This window comes from Penicillium digitatum, chromosome 2 (assembly GCF_016767815.1).
Source record: "Penicillium digitatum chromosome 2, complete sequence".
Lineage (NCBI taxonomy): Eukaryota > Fungi > Ascomycota > Eurotiomycetes > Eurotiales > Aspergillaceae > Penicillium > Penicillium digitatum.
The window spans coordinates 1,152,503-1,171,498 of NC_089385.1; the positions used below are offsets into that span (position 1 = coordinate 1,152,503).

At 48.9% G+C, this 18,996-nt stretch overlaps 6 protein-coding genes across 6 annotated transcripts; 3 read left to right on the forward strand and 3 right to left on the reverse strand.

Moving 5' to 3' along the window:
* Positions 1 to 2,499: 2,499 nt before the first annotated feature.
* On the forward strand, positions 2,500 to 3,312 carry Pdw03_6479 (Cell surface spherulin 4-like protein, putative; the record flags this gene model as incomplete). Its single annotated transcript, XM_014679958.1, has 1 exon — positions 2,500 to 3,312. The coding sequence occupies one exon, from the start codon at positions 2,500 to 2,502 to the stop codon at positions 3,310 to 3,312; it is 813 nt and encodes a 270-aa protein (XP_014535444.1).
* Positions 3,313 to 3,570: 258 nt separating this feature from the next.
* Positions 3,571 to 5,167, reverse strand: Pdw03_6480 (2-oxoisovalerate dehydrogenase complex alpha subunit, putative; the record flags this gene model as incomplete). The annotated part of the gene is made up of 5 exons (XM_066101360.1): positions 3,571 to 4,341; positions 4,402 to 4,611; positions 4,669 to 4,730; positions 4,784 to 4,971; positions 5,052 to 5,167. 5 exons carry the CDS (start codon positions 5,165 to 5,167, stop codon positions 3,571 to 3,573), a joined length of 1,347 nt encoding a protein of 448 aa, XP_065956443.1.
* A 725-nt stretch (positions 5,168 to 5,892) lies between these two features.
* Pdw03_6481 (Reverse transcriptase, putative) lies at positions 5,893 to 7,719 on the reverse strand (the record flags this gene model as incomplete). Its single annotated transcript, XM_066101361.1, has 1 exon — positions 5,893 to 7,719. The coding sequence occupies one exon, from the start codon at positions 7,717 to 7,719 to the stop codon at positions 5,893 to 5,895; it is 1,827 nt and encodes a 608-aa protein (XP_065956444.1).
* A 2,366-nt stretch (positions 7,720 to 10,085) lies between these two features.
* Pdw03_6482 (Reverse transcriptase, putative) lies at positions 10,086 to 12,045 on the reverse strand (the record flags this gene model as incomplete). The annotated part of the gene is made up of 2 exons (XM_066101362.1): positions 10,086 to 11,692; positions 11,763 to 12,045. 2 exons carry the CDS (start codon positions 12,043 to 12,045, stop codon positions 10,086 to 10,088), a joined length of 1,890 nt encoding a protein of 629 aa, XP_065956445.1.
* A 924-nt stretch (positions 12,046 to 12,969) lies between these two features.
* Positions 12,970 to 13,912, forward strand: Pdw03_6483 (Protein-tyrosine/Dual-specificity phosphatase; the record flags this gene model as incomplete). Its single annotated transcript, XM_014679956.1, has 2 exons — positions 12,970 to 13,471; positions 13,563 to 13,912. The coding sequence occupies 2 exons, from the start codon at positions 12,970 to 12,972 to the stop codon at positions 13,910 to 13,912; spliced, it is 852 nt and encodes a 283-aa protein (XP_014535442.1).
* A 2,574-nt stretch (positions 13,913 to 16,486) lies between these two features.
* On the forward strand, positions 16,487 to 17,358 carry Pdw03_6484 (uncharacterized protein; the record flags this gene model as incomplete). The annotated part of the gene is made up of 2 exons (XM_014679955.1): positions 16,487 to 17,034; positions 17,175 to 17,358. 2 exons carry the CDS (start codon positions 16,487 to 16,489, stop codon positions 17,356 to 17,358), a joined length of 732 nt encoding a protein of 243 aa, XP_014535441.1.
* Positions 17,359 to 18,996: the final 1,638 nt, after the last annotated feature.

Here is an 18,996-nt window from a genome sequence, read left to right on the forward strand (position 1 = left end):
TGTGTATCTAAGTAGGCTTGCGTGTATATCTGTATTTGCATGATACCCTGTACGATGGTATCTCACGGCGTTTTAGTCCATTCTGTATCATTAGCTATCTTAGCCTGACTAGCCTGAACGAATTCATATCCATACTCGTGATCTATGTCCAAGTAGGTTGTGTAGTCTAATTTCCAACACTTCCCGCCCACAGACACCTTCTAGGCCCAGCCTCAATTTCCTCGGAGAATTACTTGGAGGTGATATCTATTGCAGCCAAATCTGCCTGCCGGGCTGTAGATCTGAAACCGGAAATTGAAGACCGAGCGACCCGGTGTCACTTCATTTCAACATTGTAAGCCAAAAGTCGATCTGAGCGTTTTTAATCTCCTAGGCTCACCGTTTTAATTTCTATAGGTCAAAAAGGGAGACGCGCCTAGTGATCAACCCCCTACTCCACCAGGGCTAGATGTCTTGACTTCCAATCACGCCGAGACATTCGATGATGAATTTTGCCTCCGAAGGGATCCGACATTAGCTTCTTCTTGGTTTTACACGATGTCAACTTGGATCTCCAGGGCGAATGAGCCCTGTGCCTTCTGTTTTGTGTGTGGCTCTTGAAACACGTGGCTGGTTAGTGTTATGTGAGGTCTCTTTTCCCTCTCGATCTCAAAAAACAGATGGATCAAGGCTGATCCTTGACTCTCCCTATTCAATCCCTCTCTTCCCATAGGACAATATTTCCTTGAGCTTTCTAGCATCTACATCTACCCTAAAATGTATCAACTACGAGGAAAAGTCCTACGATGGTCGATTTTTGACCCGCACCCGATCTAGGTTGCCGTAAAAGCCCTACGCACGGTCTATTGTGGGCCCCAGTAGGCCTCTCCACCACAGCCGATGATTGTATACAAACACTAGTCGTGGCGTTCATCCACCCGCTCAGCTCTTGATACTGTAATTACTGCATCTTAGCTTCCACTGCGGAGCAAACGCCATTAATTTAATATTTCCACAAGCTAGGGCAATAAATGTATCGATTTTTAATCAAAATGTGATCGGTCGAATGTAATAAACCGATTTTAATTTACTCAATGTGATAGAACTACAATCTCTAATCAACTTCTATAATACATGTAACCTCTTAAAACTTACAACTTTCTTTCTATTTAAATTGTAGTTAATCAATTTAAAGCTGGATCTGTTCTATAATGTTTAAAAAGTTCCAACGTTCGATTTTTTCTTAGGCTTAAAACCAGACTAGAACCAAATTGCAAGTTTCATAAATCATGTGATTCCTCTGTCTACACTGAAAGAATAGGGCCCCCCCCCCCCCCCCCCGGATGGACCGTGTGCCCCAAAAAAAAAGCAGCCCAAAGCCTAGTCCATTCGTGGGTTGGGCTGGGCTGAGCTTCAGGTTTTGTGGGCTCTATGGAAGCGTCACCCAATCAATTTACCTCGACTTTCAGCTACATATTTTGTAGTATCAACATGGTGAAGGTAGGAGTAATTTAAAAATTAAAAATTAAATTAGTCGATAGAGAATTAGCCAATAAATTCAACACGTTTGCTTTCCGCGTAGTACGTAATCTCCTAGTTACGATCGGATGAAGTTGTCCCACTCTCCTTTGATTAACTGTGTCCTTAATATAAGATGTAGCTCTCTGAAAACACCCCTAGTCTACTGAGTTCCTACCTATTTCTACTACTTCGGGGTGGAGCTTGCAATCATGTAATCTTGAAGAGCCACTAATATAGCTCAAGAGGGCTAAAATCGGGGGAATGTGAGGCTAATCCTCGACGTGTACCCTGCATTCTTTAACCCGCTCCCGTATGATACACGCGGTGTACATACGCGCGTGAATCGTGAGCATACTTGAAGATAGTGCTGAGGATATCATATAGTTAGAAGCCTTCTTAATGAGAATTTAGATTATGAATTCGCTACATCGCTCTTCTAGATGCTCTTTTACTCCCGCTCTATCACCAGTAACTTTATACGCCTAATAATTGGTGCTGCGGTGATAGGTATATTCGACGGCGAGCTTCGAGGTGGATACTCTAGCTTCTAGAGCACTATAGGTTCCTGGACGTTGCCTATGGAATAGTAAGATACACCTGCCACAGCCCCGAGCGGTTTTCCAGTAGACCAAAAGATCATAACCAAGTCGTCAATTCAGAGAATTCACTTTGTTGTAAAGGCGTATATAGGTAGGCTCTCCATCCTCTGGGATCACAATCGCGTACTATATCTACCCTTATTTCTAGAGATTACAATGCCGAAGGAGCGTATACAACAAAGTGGGCGTAGGAATTAAAATTAAAATAGGGCGGTTGGTGGGGGGGGGTGGGGGTGATTTACTAGGCGCTAAAAAATGTGGATTTGTCGCAGAACTTAATTAAAGGAATGCATTTTCACGTGTTTTTCTGTGTCTTTCCATGTGCTCTTTGCTATATAAACGGCCCTCCTAGGCGCTGCTTTTGTTCTTTTTGTTCTTGATTTTCAACCCAACATCTACAATGTCTCGATTCCTTTCCATCATAGCCACCGTGCTGGCCCTAGCCTCAATCGTCGCATCAACCGGCCTGCTAGTACCACTATACGCCTGGCCCGGCACAGACGCATGGAGTGCAATCTACGAATCGATCCAAGCCCACCCTACCACACCATTCTACCTCATCATCAACCCATCTACGGGTCCCGGTGATACAGAATATCCAGACGAAGCGTTCATAACGGCTATCGCGAAGCTGAACAGCTATTCCAACGCCAAAGTTCTGGGCTATACCCATACAGATCAAGGCACACGAGCCAGTATCGAGGTCGAGCAGGACATCGCTACCTACGCTAAATGGGCCACCTACTCAGAGAAGAACATCAGTCTCTCCGGCATCTTCTTCGACCAGGCGCCGGACGGTGAAGATCGGAGCAAGCTCGCCTATTTCCAAAACCTGTCGAGGAACTCCAAGAGCAGTAGCTTGAACACTGTCGTCTTCAACCCTGGGGTTAAGCTCGTGGCTGATGCCGATGAGTGGTTCGCAGCAGCGGACTTCATTGTCGAGTATGAGAACACCTATGCCAATTGGGTGGCTCTGGCTCCTGGTGAGCATTTCTGGACGCCCGGACACCATCAACAGAGTGCTGTTCTTTTGAATGAGACGCCTGAGGATGCTAGCATTGATGGCGTTGTTCGGTCAGCGAAGGGCATGGGGCTTGGTGCTACCTACCTGGCCTCGGATAGTGACTACATGAGTCTCAGCACTGTGCCCAAGGTTGCTGTTGCTGTTGCGCGAGACCGCATTGCGAGGTGCAAAAGGCACCGTGGACATTAACGCTGAGCATATACTTTGCTTAGGTGCCTGTTCATTCCCATGGTTTGAGCAGATGTGATTGAGTGCTGTTATTTTGACTTTGTACATTTTTGAACTGCTAGAGATTCCCGAAACCAAAAAAGCATCATGACAAAACATTTTTTTTCTCACGAAATTCCAGAATCTATATCCATGTAGGTCTTGTATCTTTATAAAAAAAAATTAAAAAGCTCTAACGTCCCAAGGGTGAGCATGTATCTTTGGCAGAGACACACCCTTTCAATCCAAGCCATTGATTCCATCCTTATACGGCCGCAGATCATACTCATCCGGATAGGTTTCTAAAATGCGCTTAAGCTCCGCCATCTGCTCCCTCTGCTCCTCCGTAATCTCCTCATAAATATCCGCAAAGGCCTCCCTAAGCGACGGCTTCTTCTCCTGCTCCGCCTCGCCAAACTCCTTCAGTACGGCCTTGCGAATCTCATCCCGTGTTTGCGTCTCCTGCTCCTCACTCCAAATTCCCTGATTCTCTAGCCACTTCCGCAGCCGAATAATGGGGTTATCACGACGTTTCCAATCCTCAACCTCGACGCGAGCACGGTACGCAAAGCTATCATCGCTGGTACTGTGATGTGAGACACGGTAGCTCATGGCTTCGATTAGCACGGGTCGTCCGCCCTCACTTAAGGCCAGTCGACGCGCTTCTTTCATGGCTTCGTTTACGGCGAAGACATCGTTGCCGTCTACGCGGATCGTGTCGATACCGTACCCTACGCCGCGACTGGCGATTCCATCGCCCCGGTACTGCTCTATGGTTGGAGTGGAGATTGCGTAGCCGTTATTTCGGCATATAAAGACGACCGGGCAGGACCTTGTTGCGGCGATGTTTAGCGCAGCATGGAAGTCGCCTTCGCTGGCGGCTCCTTCGCCGAAGTAGCAGGCTACAATGCGTGGGTCTCGGTTTGGGGTTTGGAGGTCTTGGAGTTTCAGCGCGTAGGCTGCGCCAGCGGCTTGGGGGATTTGTGTGGCTAAGGTGGATGAGATTGTGTGCTGTTGGATGTATGATGTTAGGGAACATATGTTTGCTGCAAAGAGATGGGTAGCACTGACAATGCGAGGATAGTTCTGTCCGTAGTGGACTGGCATGTTTCGACCACGGCCTGTATCGTTGCAATTGGCGAAGAGTTGACTCATGAAGCTTTTCAGTGTAAATCCCCGTTGTTGGAATACGCCGGCTTCGCGGTACTGCGCAAAGACTACATCATCTGGTGTCAATGCTGCGGCGGATCCAACTGTGATGCCTTCCTCGCCGGCGGATACCTACAGGTAGCCAGATGAGCTGCGCTGTTCTTCTCACTGTTGATGAATTTGAATTACCATGTAGAAACTCAGACGACCCTGTCGTTGTGCCTCAAACATCACCACGTCCATAACGCTTACTGCAGGATTAAAATCAGGTACTTGATGTCGCATCAAGCGAGGGGTAGCTTACTAGACAGCATGTTTTTATACCATGCCAACACCTCCTCATTTGTAACATCGGGTGCTAGTCTCGTCTTATTAACCTGATGACCGTCGGCGTCCATCACACGGTAGGTAGGGATGGCAGGTAGATCTGAGGCTTTGAGGAAGGCCATCTCCGAGGTAAACGTGCTGTTCACGGCCCCGGGGAATCGAATGCTACATACGTTTACATCTCGTCAGATTTTGTGAAAAAAATGCCAAAAAAAGGAACTTTGTCCTTGAAGCGATCCGCTCACCTGTCTGATCCCGGCGGCTGCGAGATGGAACTACTCCACCTCCGTGTGGGAATGATTCGCGCTGTGGTTACAGGCTGGCTGCAAAGGACGCTTCGAGTCAAAAGCTTGAAAGCCATCTTGTTCTCTCTTGTTGTTAACATTGGTGCTTAAATTTGTTACAATGGCGGAAAGGTGAGAGATCCCGAGGTTATCGTTGGGTGTATAATCTGAGGAGGAGGGCGGTTGGCGTCGGCACTGAGCGTCACTCCGTGGCCAACCGAGGATCCGGTTGATGCGGGGAAGAGGATTAATAAGAGTGAACAACATTGAAAGACTTGATGACTTTATTTCTCTTCATCCACCCATTAATACTCAGAAAACTCGCTGCGGTGGATTGCGATTATGTCGGCAGATGTATCGTGGATCGCAAAGTTAAGTTTCACGATGATGATGATGATGATGATGATGATGATGAATTCATTGACCCGATTTAGCTCGCTTTACATACATGCTGCTATGCGGGGGTTGCGTCCCAGAGCCCGCTCCCGACGATAAATGGTGGTGCATTCCCAGTATGCAGATCCACCCTGTGAGCAGGACTCGATTTCTCGAGGTCCTGCCACCTGAAAAGTAAGGCCACAAACCGGCCGGCGTAATGCAAACAAGACAAAAGAAATGTAAAGAAAGTCAATCCATCTGCCCGGTGTAGATGGTTTCCCGTAGTCCCCGCGGGCGCAGAGTGTCCCCTTCTTTCTCTGCAATGCACCTTCCACTTCTTCACTTCTCTACCTCCACTTCTTCATCCAGCTCCCCGAGTCACCGAGTCCCTGTATCCCCAGGACTGCCAGGTCTACTTGCTGCATCACTCCGGCAGGTCGAACACGAATAGGTTCGGGTCATGGCGCCATGCTTCTTCGTCTTCATCGGCAGCGTGCGTTGTTCTCCATGTGCGTTGGTGTGAGGTGACCTCGGCGGACCTGGCGCCCGGCCACTGTGATGTGTTCCCTGTTTCTCCAACATTCGCAGTGTCTTGGGTTGGTTTCGGTTTTGAATCCTCCTCCCCCTGCTCCTTACCCATGGCGACCGAGTCCACTGACTGAAACTGTCCCAAGAGTCCCGATGCGATCATGAACTTCGCCACGATCGGCGCTGCCTTCACTTCTGTCAACATTGCTTGTTCTCCAAGCGTTGTCGACACCCCCTCCATAAACAATTCCTCCACCATCTCCGACCGCAGTTCCTTCAGAAGCGGGCACTCCAGCAAGACATGCTTCACACTCTGGTTTCCCAGGTCACATTGACAGCGCGGTGAGTCGCTTCGCTTGATTTTGGACAGATATTCAGCAAGTCCGATGATACCTGTGCGGAGTTGGATCAAAACTGATGTTGTCGCTTTCCGCAGGCCCTTCCAATAAGTCAAATTTGACTTGCTTGGCACCTCGATCATCCTCCTCGTCCTCCTCGCTGTCCTCTTTGATCCTCCCTTTGTCCATGCCTTCTCCCACGCGATCGTCGATTCTCGCTTCACACTCTTGCTCGCTGCGGCGGCAAGCCGGATAGATCGGTTGTGGTTGACATTGGTGTTGACATTGGTGTTGTCATTGGTGTTGGCATTGGTGTTGGCATTGGCATTGGTATCATGAATGTTGGTCTCGGTGGTGGTAGCTGCTTCTTTTGCATACATGTCTGCAGCCTCATTCCCCGGAATGCCTTCATGTGCGGGGACCCAGCGTAGTTCCACCTGGATTTTATCATTGCACCATTCCAACAGCCGGAGACATCCTTCAAGATATACCTGGCCAGATGGCATTCGTGGGTTTTGGATGGCTCTGAGCGTCGCCTGGTTATCTGTAAAGATGACCACTCCACTCTTAGCCAGACAGTCCCGCCATTCGTTGTCATCATTGAACCTTTCTTTGATGACTTCCAATGCCATCTCGATAGCACGTAGCTCGGCAGCGTACACAGTGGCGTCGTCGTCGGTCCCCATATTACACAGCCTGGCTTCATTCCGCCTGTATGGGTATGCCGGGTACACTGCGGCCCCAATGCCGCCTTGATACCCGCTCCCATCGGTATAGAGCCTTGCTGGTGCATAGAGTTGTTCGGTGGTTCGCTTGTGTGTGTTTATTGCTCGCTCTCTCTCCTCAATGTATACCCTTGGTGGCTTGGTCCATGGTGCCTGGATGTATGCCTTCCTGCTCTCCCAAGTACTCGCCAATGGCCCCAAGGGTGTAGTGAGGCAGCCACCCTTCTTCCAGGTTTGGGCCTCCATCGGTGTATACCCCCCCCTTTGCTTTTGCATGTGTCCTCTCTCCACTAGCATTGTTTTCGGCACTGCGTATGCCGGGCCTGTACGTATACGAATAGCAGCCAACTGGACTAGCCGGTCAAGCTGCTGCTGCATAGGTAGCAAATGCAGTTCAATATCCAGTGCCTCCCTAGCAGTTGTTTTGAAGGCACCGCTCATTAAACAGGCTGCCCTTGACTGGATGTTTGCAAATTGTTTCACGTAGCTTCGTTCTCTTAGTGTGCTGGTCAGCGGTGAGTGCCAGGCAGCTGCTCCGAAGAGCATCTGTGGGATCATCACTGCTTGGTAGATAGCACGCATAGCGGAGAGAGATGCTCCCCATGTGGAGCCAGTCAGTCCTCTTAGTGCTTGTAAACTGACGCCGGCCTTAGCAAGCATTTGCTGCCGGTGGTGCTGGAAAGTTAACCCTGGGTCTAGCCAGACCCCGAGGTACCGCTCCGCTGTTGTGGTGGCCTGTACTGTGGTGCCCTGCAGTACTAGTGGTGTGTGCTCTTCCCCCCCAGATTCCGGGTTAACGAAGTGGATAAGGGCATACTTCTTAGGATCGAACACCGAGGCATGCCTAGCTGCCCAGGCGTCGGCATATTGGCATGCCTTTTGCAGCTTTGAGATGGTTTCATGCTCATCCTTCCCGATGACAATGAAGGCAACGTCGTCTACCCATCCACTTGTCTTCACACCCTCACAGCCCTCTACCAGATCTGCATTGTAGATTAGGTAAAGGATTGGAGAGAGAGGTGACCCCTGTGGGATACCAGTTGGTGTTGGGATACTCTCTGACACCCCTTCTGGTATACGGATTCTAGTACTTCGGGATGTAAGGAATGCTTTCACCCAAGGTGCGAGCTGACCGAGTCCCCTTTTGCGGAGGTTGTAGAGTAACCTTTCGTGAGAAACGTTATCGTACGCTCCGGATACATCAAGTAGTAGCATGCTTGCTATCTTGCCTTTCCCCCAAGCTCTTCGTATCCGGCCGATGATCGACTGGATAGCATGGTCGACTGAGATTCCCTTCCTCCCGCCGAAATGGGTATCCGGAAGCAATTTGTATGTTTCCACTGCGTAGCTAATTCGTCGGGCAACCACTGCCTCGAGGAACTTGCCGAGTGTATTAAGAAGCGCAACTGGCCGGTATGACTTCGCAAGCTGGTAGTCACGCTTACCAGCCTTACGTAGTACCACTGTAATCGATTTCTGGAAGTGTGTTGGGTTGGTACCAAGCCGTATGCACGCGTTGTAAATTCGAGAGATGGTGTCGAGTACTGTCGGTATCTCAATAAGCTTATGCCATAGGGAGTTCGGAAGGCCGTCCTCTCCTGGCGCTTTGTCTGGTGGCGATGCTTTGACTGCCTGTTTGATCTCTTGGTGTGTGATCTCTGGGAAGCGGATTGGCCCTCGATTGATCTCCGTCGGATCATGGTTGATCACCTTCGAATCGATGTCAGAGAGATCTGCCGGTGGCGGTACTGGGAAGAAAGCTTGCTGGAAAGCAGCTGCTTTCTCTTCGACTGTCTCGGCTAGTCCCCCTGGTATCTTGATTGACGGCGTGACCCCCTGGTCATATGCCCCCTGCCGATTTCTTGCCCATTTGCTCATCCTCCACATACCGCCAGGACCCTCGATAACCTCCTGTACCTTACGGCGGTGGTATCGACGGAGCGCGATCTTGATCAGCCGGGTCTTCCGGTTTCGTGCTGCTTTGTATAGCTCTTTGTCGTAAGGGTCCCCTGTCCGTTCGTGTCGACGGCGGAGCTGTCGAACTTCTTTGACTGCTTCCTGACACTCTGGTGTGAAGCTGGGATTTGCCCACTGCGAAGGGATCGCCCATGGTGTAGAGATATCGACTGCGTCGTTGATGATTTGGATGAATGCTTGGCACTCAGCCTCCACATCGTCGGCTGTTGTGAGGTTTTGGGGGTTGGTGGTGGTATTGGTGGTGGTGGTATTATTCGTGTTGGTGGTGGTGTTGGTGAGTTGTCGCTCGATGAATTCTATCAGCTTCTTGTCGTCTGTGGCCTTCCAGTTTCTCCTCTTTGGTGGTTCGTATGGCGGGGTACCGATGTCGATTGTTGTCACTACTGGGTAGTGATCCGACCCATGATCGGTACCGACCTGGCATTCAACCACCCTCTCTGCTAGTGTGTTACTGACAAAGGTGAGATCTAGGACCGATGCCTGCTCGTTTCTTCGCCATGTCGGTGATCCAGTCTCTGTCGTCAGTGACAGATTATGAATCCCCGCGATATCTAAAAGTCTCTCTGCTGCTGCGGTCGCTTTCGCTTTGGAACCTATTCCACTCCACGTTGGGTGGTGTAGGTTCATGTCCCCGATCAGGATATGTTCTGCGTATGGTCTCTGGGCAAGCTCTCTATTGAGCTTTTCCACCGTTTCACCATCGTCGTTGTTATATATGTTATGCATAAAGAGGTCTGTCCACCCATCTAGATGGTTCCTCCGCAGTTTCAGCAGCTGGTATCCTTTCGACACCGTCTTGCATGACCAGGAACCTGGATCGATCCGTTTCGACACGAACAGACAGACCCTGGCTCGTTCACCTTCCAACTCCTTCGGGAAGACTAGTTGGTGGGTGGCCTTGTTTGGGTAGTGGGTTGTTGTTGATTGAGAGTTGATCCAGGGTTCCTGAACCGCAATCACATCCGCTTTCTGGACTGCTTTGTCTGACAGAAATGAGGCCATGACTGGATGGGCGTTGTGTGCATTGTATTGAATTATTTGGAAGTAATTCATTGAGATGTGGTGGTGTTGTTGGTGTCTGTTCCTGGATCATCACTGTGCTCCGACGCATCATGGAACTCCTCTTCCGCATCTTCGTCGATTTCAGCAACTTTGTGTCGTACCAGTTGGTATCGCCGAGTCGTTCGGGGTTGTTCATCCATAACGTAGTCCTCCGCCATATCATCAGCTGGTGCTGTCATCCTCCTCTTCTTATATGACGTCTGGAGCTGTTTCTCCGGATCTGTCATGAACTGCATAGTCTCTTGGTTCTGTGACCTCAAAGAGCGAGCCGACTGGCTTACTGCTGAGGCAGTTTCAGCGAGCTCCTCTGGTATGATAGGTAGATCGTCATCCTCCGACGTTCTCGATCTAGTTCGCATCACATGGCTGGGCTCCTTTCTTCGTTGGGGCTTCTCCACCCCAACCTTTGTATACATCCTCCGAATTTCTTTTGTCGGATGCGATGCGTTCTCTGTCGGATGAGGTGCGTTCTCTGTCGGATGCGATGCGATCACCGTCCGATTCGATGTAGGTGCTGCCCGATATATCGTCGTGCGCTGTGCAGTTTGCTGCGGCGCGTGGATTGGGGTATCGAGTCCCTGTTGGGACTGGGAGGTAGTGGTACTACCCTTCGTAGTCTCCCTTTGCCGGAAGTGGAGTGGCACACGATGGAATAGAGGGCTGTTAGCCAGTGCTAGTCTTGCCCCTTCTTTCGCTGCTGTTCTTACTTCGCATGCGTCGCTCGTTGGCCTATGGCCTCCGCCACAATTGGCGCATTTCACTTCGACGTCCCCTTGCTTAGCACACTCCCAGGTCGGGTGTTGCTTCGCACAGTGGCCGCACTGGTATTCGTTTAGACACTGTGAGTGTACATGTCCTGGTTTCTGACATTTCAGGCATAATTTCGAACGGCCTTCTCGGCAGAAGCGGGTAGTCTGGTGCACTTGGTGCTGCCAGAGCGTACCCTGCGTGATCGCCTGGTTTGCAACCACCGGGTCGGTGAATTCAATGATGATAGAGCCTTCACGACGCTTGCCAGGTTTTACTAGCCAGCCAAGGTGGAGGATTTCAACCTGGGTATCACCCCATGAGTGGCTGTTTTGGCGTACCAGCTCCTTCGCCATCCCCGCCATCGACTCCTGTGTCAACAGCATCGTCTTCGTATCGATACCGCGCGCTACTACCCCCCATGTCGGCTTCCTAACATGTGCTGCTGGGCCGAATGATTTCAACCAGCCGTCAGCATGCTTTCGTAGCAACTCCGCACCGGAAGCGCTATTCGCCGTCATCTTCACATCCCCAGAGGGGAGAACCTTCGCCGCTAAGAAGTGGCAGCCACCACCAAGGGGGGCACTGGCTTTCCTCCGGGCGGCTTGCTCCCGTGTCCTCTCAGCCTGCTCGACGATCTCCCTTGGTGTCCGCCGGCGGAGGGTTTCGCGGGTGTCGCTGTCACGAATCTTGACGATAATCTCTCGATCTTCGCGGAGCTCAGCTGGCGAAACTCCGATCGAGGATGATCCATTGCTTGTCGGGAGAGATGGGGGGGGGGCCGGAGCCGGTCCCTTGTCCCCATTTCTGGAGCCGTGCCCAGAAGGCTGCCGAGTCGTTCGAATTGCTTGTTTGTGTGGACGGTGTCGTTGCTGTTGCTTTGATCGCCGTCGTAGCTTTTTCGATGCTATCCATACGCTGGTCGAGTCGGTTGAGTGCCTGTTGCACCTTTTCCATGACCTGAACCTGCGGTTTGTCCCCCTTCAGGGAGTTCAGTGCGTATTGCTCGACGGATTTCACAAAGTTGATAATATATATCTCACCTCTTCCGTCATTTTCCATTGTGTTCAGCACCTCTCTAGCACTCTGAGCGAGCTCCTCCATGGTACTAAAGTGGTTCCGTGGTTTCTTGGGGGGTGCCTTTGAAAACTCTGTTTCAGGGGGCGAATTTGGTTTTCTTCCACCACCGGCGACAGCCATCCTTCAATTCCTATAAAATAGGATCAAAAGATAGAGCCGGAAGTTAGAAAGAATTTGAACTAATTTTGAGAGCCTGTAGGCCCTTGGTTGGCGAGATAGAACAAAAATTGAATCTGGGCAAAAAGAGTTGTTTTTTTAAGTTTCACGATGACCTCCTCTTCAGATCCCCATGTCAAGGAATCTACCCCCGCGATGTTATGGTAGCCCTGGAGTCCAAGACCGGTCTTGTCGAGGACGATGTGCTTCACGTCTCAGATGGTTGCATCGGTGTTCAGAATTGGGCCCGTTGGAAGGTTCCACCAACCATATGTAGCGGTGCCGGTGGCTCGCTTAAGAAGTAGGACGGCATATCGCCCGTTCTCTTGGTACCGGCAGACTGCTACGCAGATGCGCCATTGTTTATCTCATGCCAAGTCTCTGACTCTGGCATCGATGCTTGGGGATGCCATGGCTAGATGGACAAGTTTGATTTGAGTAGACGGAGATGCAGTTAATAAGTTGAACTTACACAAAGTACACAAAGGGCTATATACACCCTGTTTGCTACGTAATCTGTTATGTTACCTCGAAGATGATCTCAATTGTCTTATTTTCAAGACTTGTTCGAGTATGAAGTTCAACAACCACTGTCCGTGTGCATGAAGTTGGGTGTGTAGAAAAGCCCAGGAAGAAGGAAAAGTCATCATGAAATATCTGAGAAGACCGCCTAATGTCCTCCTAGAAATGATGTTAATCAAGCTTTTGAAATGCACTAAACTCATGGATGGGGTGGTGTTCCTGGAATATCGTCAGATATGATGACATTGGATAGGCTTCGGCTCCAGTATTTGATGGAGACGATGACATAGTTGGAATGAACTTGCTCTATATCTGATGTCCTTTGGGGTTGGTTTAACCTCTTCAATTTCTATCTACAATCAAATCATGCATGAGACAGACCAATTTCGCGAGGTCTTAAACGCCGATATCAGAACCCCCATCCCCACGGCCCTCGTAACTCGGATCACATCCTTGCCGCCATTCATCCCTCTACAAGGCGTCTCCAACTTTCGCGATCTAAGTCATGATGGCAACAAACTACGCCCAGGATTCGTGTATCGGTCCGGAAATTTGTCCGACATCTTCGGAGCCGGGAAATCCATCATCGCAACCGAATTGGGAATTACTACAATCTTTGACCTCCGGAACGAAGGCGAGCGACAAAAGGCTCCTGCACCTTTTATCACAGGAGTCGATACGATATGGTTACCGTACGGAGCCCAACCGACCACTTTAGATCTTCGCGATTTCGCGGGCCCTGACAAGGGCGCTGCAGGGTTTGTCAAGATGTACCTCGGGATCCTCGAAGCGGCTGCGCCATGTTTCACAGAGATATTCAAGCATATCAGAGATAATCCGGAAGATCCGTTCATCGTTCATTGCTCCGGTACGTCTCGCGTGTATTTAATTGCGCTTGCTGCGTGCAAATATCTCCATTCACCACTCAACAAATGCTAATCCCAAGTTCGCACCCACAGCCGGTAAAGACCGCACAGGGGTCTTCGCTGCCCTCCTTCTCCTCCTGATCAATCGACCTCATGACGATGTTATCAACGACTACATTCTCACTCGAGTCGAACTGGAAAGCGCCCGGGAGAACCTTATGCAGGCATTCGCTGTAAATTTGGGAGCTGGTGGAGTCGACGTCACCCATTTGAGCCCTGAGGGACTGGGTATGCTCGAACTGTGTGGGGTTCGAGCCACTTCCATGGAGGCTTTCTTGATATCATTTGAGAAATCCTTTAGAAACGGCATTGAGGGTTATCTCATCGATAGACTTGGGTTTACACAGAGTGAGATATCGACGATGCGCGGAAACTTAACCTAGTGGATCAATCGCAGAATCTGTAAAAAACACAAAAACGCATGTATCTAGACCATCTATCATTGCATTAGCTATGTTTTGAATTGGGCCATCTCCTAAGGTTCTGCCTCTGACTGCATATCCTTGGTATCAATGGTTCAGGGTCAGGGCCAGGGTCAGGGTCAGGGCCACACGGGTCTGGATATTCTTCAACTGCCAAACGTGGCACAGTCGAGAATGGAGTTATCCACCGCTTGCTAGTGCATCCCATAGTAGCATGGCGATTTCTTTAAAGGTAGTAATCAACTTGCCAACCTGGCGTCGTCTGCCTCTCATGGGTCAGCATGCGGCCACTCCGTGCAACTACTCCCCAAGGGATATCATTTAAAATATCATTCATGGAGTGGCGATGGCAAAAAACCTTAGGTTTGATTCTGCTCTTTCTGGTACTTAGTGCGAATATCTCTAGTCGTCACACCCACTTCCATTTCGGAGTAGAATTCATCAAACAGAATGGTCTTCTAGCCTAAATGTGTGCTTCGGAGGTATCGCTAAGGACACGTCATGGTCTCCCGTTGAGACTCGGAAGTACTCGAAAAATATGTTCATGTTAGAGAGAAGGAAATATAGGAAAGAAATCGGTTGGTTTCTAGCATTTGGCAGAGTCTATTCTCCGAGGACACAGGCCGCAAAATTTATGAACTCCTTCGATTCCACTCATTTATCTTCGGCCTTCCGCTCATCACATTTCTCAGTACCTAACTAATCTCAGGCTGCCTGGAGTCAGCCGCAATCATGGCAAACATGTCGGCAATGACCGCGCCAGATGTTTTACAAGAGCCACTACCCAACTTCAGGATCGGCATCAGTTCATACAACTAGTCACGCCCTACGCTGTATTTACTACTAGCGAAATCTCAAGTCTTGGCCAAACGTTGAGGCTGAAGTTGCCAACGCCTCAACACCTTTCAAGCTCAGAGCTGGAGTCCGCACATAATAGATACCAAACCCACAGAACCAGCTGCAGCAAATTCAACCACTGAAGAGCATATTTTTGTCTCCAGTGAGACGGAAGATCAAGGAAGATTACTAGCTCGAGCAGGCCAAATTTAGGCGTCGCATTCAAAGCCCAGCAACTGGATATCACGTTTGGCGGATTTAGAAGCGCGGTGCGACCCCATGATCAATATCGCAAAGTTCCTGATTTTGCTGCTATGAGCCAATCCAGTATGACAATGGTAATAGGAGAAGCGAAAGTGCCGTGGGTACGAAAGCCCGAATTAAGCGCGGCAGCTCACCACTTTGAAGAAGGACACGAGCAGCCCTTCCGACACCTACTAGGTCAGAGTCCCAAGTTGTAACATGGATGAACATGCTCATTAAAACATACTTCGGCCAGATTGCAGCCTACATTCTTGAGATGAAGCTGAAACATGCTTTCTTGGCCACGTGAAAAGAAACCATATTTCTTCGCAAGGTGGATGTTAATACCCTGTGAGCAATTCAACACTCTCCCTTGATCTTTCACAACAATCAAGTGAGTGAGACAAGCGGAACAATGTCCCTCTGCCAGAGTCTCTGTCATGTCGCATTGTTAGGCCAAGCAAATCCGGACTTCGGGGTAGACACAGGCATACGGAATCAGGTTTGGACCGGAGATGGTCCGTGATAGGTCACAAATCTAAAACACGGTGTCTAAGTAACAGACTTGACTGATTGAGAAGGGCTTAAAACGTGAAGGAGCATCCTTCTACGTATGCTGTCGAGTTTGCTCCCCTGAAGAGTCAGATACTGAAGCTGACAGATGGTTCCAATGTTAAAAGTCCCAGAAATCTTCTTCGGCGTATAATCATCCTGACATCCCGCTCAATCAATCATTCCTGTCGAATGACACCGAGGCTACTTTCATACAGTTACCGTACCCCCGTCCCTCGAGAATTGGGAAGAAAATCACACCAAAATCTTTATCGAACCTTCACAATTTAAACTAAACAATGGAGACAAGATTTCTAGTTTCTAGATCACGTTAGTTCATACTAGATTAAGCACTTAAGAGACAATGACCGTAAATTGGATGATGAGATGTGGCGATGATTTTGCCGTTGTGTAGATGGTAGAATTCTTCTAGTTCAAAGTCAATAAAAACCAATATAGTCGACAGACGAAGCAAGAAACTAGATTCTAAAAGTAGTCTAACAATCACTAGTTACATACTTCACATGCGAGCTGCGCAGTGAAGAGCCATGACAAATATCATACATACTACACCATTAAAATCTCCAAACGTATGCACGCCTTAATCACCAAATTCTCGAATTTTGTGTATTTATGATGGTGTACTAAATAGTGATCTGTCATTCTGGTGATCCTGTTTGGCGGACCGTCCATAAGCAAGTCTGTTATTAGTGTCAAAAAAACTGCAAAGGCCGGTTATGGCACAACCAAGGATGGTAGAGACGAGTCACCAGGTATTATTTCTTGACTTCATCAACTCGTAATCTACCCTACAACCGTTACCTCAAAAGCTATCAAGCTTACACTGCACCTCCACAAGATGTCAAGATCACTATCAATGCTCACCCGCTCTCATCTAGCATAATGTCAACCTCCAAAGAGCCCATGTGGATCCGGATGGGCATCGAACCTGGCACTACTATAAACCTCGATCAGCCCGTCCCTTCGAGATGGAAAATAGTGAAGAAATTGAATGATTATGATTACCAACTTGGCGAAGAGCAGCGTCGCTTTGGTATCCGCTTGTCCTTCGCCAGCACCGAGCTTCTCTGTTGCGATCCTCAAGACGATACAAAGCTTGCCTTCATGCGAATATACCTCCAAGTCCGATTTTGTGGTACGGAAGTAGATGATGCGCAGACGAGAGCCAGTCAGGCCATGAAACCCATCCCCGAAGAGTTAATCGCCTATCAAGGCCTTACTCAGAACTTAACTCATACTCCGAAGCTCTTGGGACACAAAACCACAGTACCGAATAACTCAAGTCTAGTCCCAGGCGGGCTCTTGGTCTGGCTAGTGTGGGAGATGGTGCCAGGGCTGCACCTGGGCAGCAAGAATGGGTCTGATGCATTTTGGGATCTTAGTGACGGTGAGAGGGAAGAGGTCCGCGAGTCCTATGTGAAGACTTTCCAGTATGTTGCTACGATATCTCGACCTTTCAGAGCTAATGTCAAAAAAACCTAGAGAGATGAGAAAAATTGGGTTTCTCCCTGATAGGACTGCGCTTAGTAGCCTAGTTTGGCACAAGTCCTCAAACACTCTGTGCGTCTAGGCACACCGGTCTTCGCCTGAAGATGCACAAGCTAGTGTTAATCACTGATAGTTACTCCATCAGATTTCGCGATCGCAATGTTGGCCAAGCTAAAGGCCCGATTGTGGCTGCCAAATGGGATGCGTTTTGCGGGCTCGCCATACCGGGCTCGAATGAATGGCTAAAGAAGGGGATCGAATCATGATACCTCTTCCTGGAAATGGTAATTCGATGAAATCTGAAAGAAAGAGTTCTTTTGACCCCTCTATAGCTATTTCCAGATTCTCTAATGTGCTGGCGTAGGTAGTTGTTTCAGAAAGGCTGCCCTAACAACTACATCTTTAACATTATGTGTACCTCCATATCTAAGAGAAAGCAAGATTGAATTTGTCCTTATAATATATGAACATCCCCACATCCGAGGATCCCGCTAGGAACCAAGCCTTGAGCCCCCTCCCCCCGGCTGTCCGCCTACAGCTTCGGCACTAACCCTCTAAACTTATCCTGTGAATGCTTACAGATTTTTGGGTTTCAGCTCTCTCATTGTCAAGCCATAATTACGGGATGTCTTGGATATCTCGGCGAAATTAGCCTACCCCAAATCTTCTCTCAACTGTAACGTTACACGATTTAGATTACGGGGTAAGGATAAAGAGTAGGAAGAACTGCCGGAATTTAAATGGGTTGTTGCAATATACTTCAAGCGAGCGAGGGTGACATATGCCCTATCCTAGTAGCACTGTCTATATGACAAGTTATACTTCCGGTGTATTAAGTGCCGTGACAAATCCTACTTATTTTTAGCGCGGGTTGTAAGCCCTCCAACCACCTTAACTTCGGTATTTCTCCTTTTTTAAATGGTTTTTTTTTACCTATATATAGAGGATAACGCGTGTATATACCACTAGAGTTGTGGGAGAGTAGTTTGGAGAACATAGGGCATGCGTCGAGGATTGGCCTCTATGTTTACCCGATCTTAGCCCTACTAAGCTATATCGGTGGCTATTGAAGGTTAAAGTGTCGAAGCTCGACCCCGAATTTGTAGAAATTGGGAGAAGCTAGAAGATTGGTCCTATTATTGCGAAGAGGACCGACGTTTAAAGTTTCCACAACGTGATTCAGTTTTTTTTTGGTTTCCCAAAAGAACTGTCTTTAAGGGGTACATTTTCCTCACTGGGTCAATTGTATTGCGGTACGCCCCTGCTTCCGTTAGTGTTGCCCGAAAAACAATTCTAACTTAGTACACATCTGACTTGGAAACTTGGCCTTTATGTGAGGCCCTGCAATCAGTAGGCGAAGAAAGGTTTGATGTCCTTCTATTCCTTTAATAGGAGGTCTTTGTGGTTGAGGCTAATAGATGGACGCATGGTCATGCTTCATAATTGTTGTTGCCTCTTGCCGGCACACTTTGGAAGCATAATTTTCTTCCATCAATATAATCCGGAGCTATCCATCAACGATTCAAGACTATTAACCTGTCTGGAAATAGGCGCGAAAGGATCGCTCTCACAAGGCCACCTGCCCCTAAGGCTGAGCAAAAACCTCGCCCACAGTCTACATCCAAATAGTCAAAAGATATGTGGAGAGAAATCATCCCCACACTACTGCGGAGCAAAAGCAATCAGATTTAAAGCCCACTCTATCCACAGATCATCAGAAAGACCCGGGAAAAGCTCGGGCCGAAAAGGTACCGATGTAAATAGACAGTTCTAGACTTTCCTCGCACGTGCCATTCGTGCGGCCAAAATGGCTGAATGGACATTTACCGGTTCGAACTCCACGTGGAGCTAGATGGAAACTGCATTATCAAGCTAGTGATACTAGCGTGTGGATCGCTTGGTGG